General features: G+C 52.6%; 1 protein-coding gene across 1 annotated transcript; it reads left to right on the forward strand.

Moving 5' to 3' along the window:
• The first annotated feature begins 602 nt into the window (after positions 1 to 602).
• LOC125552357 (purple acid phosphatase 15-like) lies at positions 603 to 3,201 on the forward strand. The gene is made up of 6 exons (XM_048715871.1): positions 603 to 1,144; positions 1,219 to 1,410; positions 1,508 to 2,065; positions 2,174 to 2,364; positions 2,459 to 2,743; positions 2,847 to 3,201. Exons 1-6 carry the CDS (start codon positions 631 to 633, stop codon positions 2,982 to 2,984), a joined length of 1,878 nt encoding a protein of 625 aa, XP_048571828.1. The 5' UTR covers positions 603 to 630; the 3' UTR covers positions 2,985 to 3,201.
• The last annotated feature ends 2,648 nt before the right edge of the window (positions 3,202 to 5,849 follow it).

A 5,849-nucleotide genomic window follows, 5' to 3' on the forward strand; every position in this document is an offset into this window, starting at 1 on the left:
TCTTCGGAAGAATCATACGACGAACTCATCTACAATGTTCAATACTAGGCTATAAAAACTACAATCAACATGCATCAAATTTATGAAGTTTGAGCAATACATGCCTTTCGGGCGTTTTGTCGAACACCTTGCGAGCGCCGAGCGACAGTGAGCGGCCGGACGCTGTTCGTTGGAGGACTGCCGCGCGTGAGGGGCGGCGGTGACTAGAGGGAGACGGAGAAAGCCGCCGCAGCGCAGGGATAGGCCGAGGAAGCGCCGGAACGGTCGCCGGAATAAATGGGGTGGCGCGGGCAGCGGCGGCGCCGTGACTGGATGGGGTAGATGGAGTTGCGAGCAAGCGTTCGAGAGTCCAGCGCGCGGGAGCGGGTGCAGCAAATAAGCGGCGTGCTATGGCGTTTCGGCCCGCGCGCTGAATTAGATATGCCGCGCGCGTGATTTTTACGCCTCGCCTGGAACGGTAGCTCGCACAAAAAACACTAATTTTTCAGCACGGTGCTTATATAACGCGGTTGTTGGAGACGCTATCAGAAAACAGACATGTCGGCTTGCAGTTAGGGAAGTTTTGAAGCACACGTGGACGGACCCGTTCTGACGGAGGTGGGGGGGCATATTCGACGGTGACCATGGAAGATGCCCACTTTTGCAGCAATGTCGAGGCAACCTTGCTTGTGTTTATCCTGCTGTTCCAAAGTGGGCGGCCGGACGGGACGTCACCGAGTTGCCAATTCCAGAGAATGCAACAAGATCACCAGATTCGACTTCACTCCCATCCTTCTCTGCTCGATTCCTATAAATTTTCCCACAAAATCGTCCCAATTCTCTCCATGCCAATCTCACCTCGCACTGCTCTCCTTTCGATCCCGACGAAAGAGGGAGCGCCCGCGGCACCAAACGACTATGGGGATTTGGAGGGGGTCGCTGCCGCTGCTTCTGCTCGCCGCCGCGGCGGCGGCTGAGCCGGCTTCGACGCTGGAGGGACCGTCGTGGCCGGTGACGGTGCCGCTGCGGGAAGACAGGGGCCACGCGGTGGACCTGCCGGACACGGACCCCCGGGTGCAGCGTCGGGTCACAGGCTGGGCTCCCGAGCAGATCGCCGTCGCGCTCTCCGCCGCTCCCACCTCCGCCTGGGTCTCCTGGATCACAGGTAGTTGAGCTAATTTCACTGGAATGTAATGCCTTTGGTCAGTTCTGAGATGGCATTGGCTGTTGGTTCCGCAGGGGATTTCCAGATGGGCGGCGCCGTCAAACCGCTGGACCCCGGCACGGTCGGCAGCGTCGTGCGCTACGGCCTCGCCGCCGATTCTTTGGTCCGCGAGGCCACCGGCGACGCGCTCGTGTACAGCCAGCTCTACCCCTTCGAGGGCCTCCAGAACTACACCTCCGGCATCATCCACCACGTCCGCCTCCAAGGTCGATCCCCTGCTCCACAATCCAAAAACAAACAAAAAATGCAGTTTTTACAGCTACCAGAAGCAAACGTGGGACTGAAATTCTCGCCGCAATGCAGGGCTTGAGCCTGGGACGAAGTACTACTACCAGTGCGGCGACCCAGCCATCCCGGGTGCGACGAGCGCCGTGCACGCGTTCCGGACGATGCCGGCCGTCGGGCCGCGGAGCTACCCGGGGAGGATCGCCGTGGTCGGGGACCTCGGGCTCACGTACAACACCACCTCGACCGTGGAGCACATGGCGAGCAACCAGCCCGACCTGGTCCTCCTCCTCGGCGACGTGAGCTACGCCAACCTGTACCTGACCAACGGCACCGGAACGGACTGCTACTCCTGCTCGTTCGCCAAGTCCACCCCCATCCACGAGACGTACCAGCCGCGCTGGGATTACTGGGGGAGGTACATGGAGTCCGTGACGTCGACCACGCCGATGATGGTGGTCGAAGGGAACCATGAGATCGAGCAGCAGATCGGCAACAAGACGTTCGCGGCTTACAGCGCGCGGTTCGCGTTCCCGTCCAAAGAGAGCGACTCCTTCTCCCCCTTCTACTACTCGTTCGACGCTGGCGGCATCCATTTCATCATGCTCGCTGCCTACGCTGCCTACAGCAAATCAGGTGCTCACACAATTCAATCCAGTTTAGTTCTGAACTGAACTGTATTTGATTAGTGAAAGGAAGCTGAAACTTGGTGGACTGAATCTTGTGCACAACAAATAAATTCAGGAGAGCAGTACAGATGGTTGGAGAAGGACCTGGCAAAGGTGGACAGATCGGTGACCCCGTGGCTGGTCGCCGGGTGGCACGCGCCATGGTACAGCACCTACAAGGCTCACTACAGGGAGGCAGAGTGCATGAGAGTGGCCATGGAGGAGCTGCTCTACTCCTACGGCCTCGACATCGTTTTCACCGGCCATGTATGTAACGTAACACCGTCTGACTTACAGTACCTCTGAAGTCTGAACATTAATTGGCAAGCAGCTGAGAGTGGCTTTGTGTGAGGTCTGGCAGGTGCACGCGTACGAGCGCTCCAACCGGGTGTTCAACTACACGCTGGACCCGTGCGGCGCCGTGCACATCTCGGTGGGCGACGGCGGGAACCGCGAGAAGATGGCCACCACCCACGCCGACGACCCAGGGCGCTGCCCGGAGCCACTGTCCACGCCTGACGACTTCATGGGCGGCTTCTGCGCCTTCAACTTCACGTCCGGCCCCGCCGCCGGCAGCTTCTGCTGGGACCGGCAGCCGGACTACAGCGCCTACCGGGAGAGCAGCTTCGGCCACGGCATTCTCGAGGTAACTGCTGCTCCGTGAAGAAATACCGAGAGTAGCTTCTGACCTTGTAGATACATACTGTACATAGTTGGGTGACTGAGGAGCTAATAATTTGTTGGTGCAGGTGAAGAATGAGACGCACGCTCTGTGGAAATGGCACAGGAACCAGGATCTGTATCAAGGTGCTGTCGGAGATGAGATTTATATCGTCCGGGAGCCGGAAAGATGCCTGCTCAAATCCAGCATAGCGGCATACTTTTGATCTAACACTAGCCAAATCAAATTCACGTGTATAATGTGTAGTACTAGCTGGTAGGTACTTCGACCTGTGGTCCAAGCGAACTCTCTATTCTTTCACGAGCTCTCTGCGAGCTCTGACGAGATTAAGATAGGTTGAGATTTGTGGGGTAGCATGAAAGACTTGTGATCTAGTATCAGTCTATACACTGATAAATAAAATTGGTACGTATCGTTTTTCAGATGAACAGGCGAACTTCGCCCTGCTTTTTCATTATTATAGCTGGGAACGGAACAGGCTACTGGGTTGGCACTTGGCAGTCACAGTTTACAAGGTGAATTGTACAGTATGATTTGTACCACAGGGCGGGACTTGGCTGCTGTTGGTAGAGTGGAAGAGGAAGAGGAGCGTGGCCAGCTTCGGTGGAGAGCACCGCGCAGGCGCAGCTGCTCGGCCGCTCGGACCGGAAATCGGCGCTCCGAGTCCGAGGGAAGCACGCCACGACCACCGTGGCAGCCATGAATATACCTACCCGGAGGGAGCTCTTCCTCCTTGCAAAGCTTTGGAGTTTTTTTTTTGAAAAGATAAAGCTTTGGAGTTGAAGAATGTAGAAGGTGAGATGAGAGTGCGAGTGGAAACGGAGCACACAGGCAGCTTGTCTTTAGTATTAGGAGGCCTACGCCATGAAGGAACACATAGTTTTTACAGGGAAGACAAAAAACAGAGGGGGGGGGGGGGGGGGATGATAGGTATTTCCAGCCGTAGGTACTCTCTGAACTAACCATGCAAAAAAAAAGGTACTCTCTAAACTCTGAAAAATAGAGCTAATTGCATCTATAGTCCTCGTAGTCGATCACAACATCCAACTTGGTCATGGAGGTTGTAAAGTGCTCCAATACGGTCCTGGTACATGCAAATATGTGATCAATACAGTCTCTGAGGTTGAAACGCCAGTCCTGGCTCTACACGTTGCATATGTACTATGTATTCCGTCATATGCCACATCAGGCTGGCCCCGCTCGTCAGATTGGACCCACCCATCAACTCGAGGAGTTGGTTATTTTGCAATTGCCTCCCTATCTTTCTGTCTTCTCGGTGCCTCTCCTCTTCCTCCCCCACCGCGAAACAGAGTGCATCCCTAGCGGTGAGGGGGTGCGATAGCGGATGATCGGCGTTCCGGCCACCCTCTATTCATAGTTCGTGCGGCGGCTGAAGCGAGTTGGATGACAGCTTGTCGAAGCCAGCGCTGTTTGGCGGCGATGCAGGTCCCTCGACGGTGGCCCGACGGTGAGGCGGCTCCGGCATACGGTACATCACTTTACAATGTCACTAGGTCGATTCGATGCACTTTTGGAGCGAAAAATGGTTCCTTGTTGTGATTAGGCCGTTTTGCACATGCTATTTGTGTGAATATGTCGATTGGATGCAATTTTACCCCAATTATTCTAGTGTTTTAGTATCTTCAGTGCACAAATTTTAATTATTGTTGTATGTTCTATTTTTCAGAGAAAGGCAGTGGATTTTTCACTTTTGAGGAGGTTCTTTCTTCGGGAGTGGGCAGAATATGTGCTATTTGAATGGTCATAAGGTTTGCTATGATTACTATCATGTGGAAAGGGCGTATTACAAAATGTTTGAAGAAATAGTTGAGCACTTGGGTTATGAAAAGACAGGTATGAAGGAAATATGCCTTAGAGGCAATAATAAAGTTGTTATTTTATATTTCCTTATTCATGATAAATGTTTATTATTCATGCTAGAATTGTATTGACCGAAAACCTTAATACATGTGTGAATACATAGACAAACACTAAGTCCCTAGTAAGCCTCTACTTGACTAGCTCGTTGATCAACGATAGTTAAGGTTTCCTAACCATGGACATGAGTTGTCATTTGATAACGGGATCGCATCATTAGGAGAATGATGTGATGGACATGATCCATCCGTTAGCTTAGCATATTGATCGTTCAGTTTTATTGCTATTGCTTTCGTCATGTCAAATACATATTCCTTCGACTATGAGATTATGCAACTCCCGGATACCGGAGGAATGCCTTGTGTGCTATCAAACGTCACAACTTAACTGGGTGATTATAAAGATGCTCTACAGGTATCTCCGAAGGTGTTTGTTGGGTTGGCATAGATCGAGACTTGGATTTATCACTCCGAGTATCGGAGAGGTATCTCTAGGCTCTCTCGGTAATACACATCATAAGAAGCCTTGCAAGCAATGTGACTAATGAGTTAGTTGCGGGATGATGTATTACGGAACGAGTAAAGAGATTTGCCGGTAACGAGATTGAACTAGGTATGACGATACCGACGATCGTATCTCGGGCAAGTAACATACTGATGACAAAGGGAATAACGTATGTTGTCATTATGGTACGACCGATAAAGATCTTCGTAGAATATGTGGGAACCAATATGAGCATCCAGGTTCCGCTGTTGGTTATCGACCGGAGAGGTGTCTCGTTCATGTCTACATGGTTCTCGAACCCGTAGGGTCCGCACGCTTAACGTTCGATGACGATTTTGTATTATAAGAGTTATGTGATTTGGTGACCGAATGTTGTTCGGAGCCCCAGGTGAGATGACAGACATGACAAGGAGTCTCAAAATGGACGAGAGGTAAAGATTGATATATAGGACGATAGTATTCGGACACCAGAAGTGCTCCAGGGGTACCGGGTACATATTGGGTCATCGGAAAGGGGTTCCGGGCACCCCCGACAAAGATATGGGCCTAATGGGCCAAGAGGGAAAACGCAGCAGCCAGCATGGGCTGCTGTGCCCCCCATATAGGCCGAGCCTGGAAGGGAAGGAAAGAGGGGAAGAGAGAAGGAAGGGGAGGGATTCGGCCTCCCCCCTCCTTGCCCCTCCGGAAG

Source organism: Triticum urartu, chromosome 4 (assembly GCF_003073215.2).
Source record: "Triticum urartu cultivar G1812 chromosome 4, Tu2.1, whole genome shotgun sequence".
NCBI lineage: Eukaryota > Viridiplantae > Streptophyta > Magnoliopsida > Poales > Poaceae > Triticum > Triticum urartu.

What these genes read in the sequence shown, in the direction of transcription:
- LOC125552357 (XM_048715871.1), top strand. Translation starts at nt 631, where the DNA reads ATGCCCACTTTTGCAGCAATGTCGAGGCAACCTTGCTTGTGTTTATCC. An exon ending in CCACCACGTCCGCCTCCAAG is followed by an intron (nt 1,411 to 1,507) that starts GTCGATCCCCTG and finishes GCCGCAATGCAG; the next exon opens with GGCTTGAGCCTGGGACGAAG. An exon ending in ACATCGTTTTCACCGGCCAT is followed by an intron (nt 2,365 to 2,458) that starts GTATGTAACGTA and finishes GAGGTCTGGCAG; the next exon opens with GTGCACGCGTACGAGCGCTC.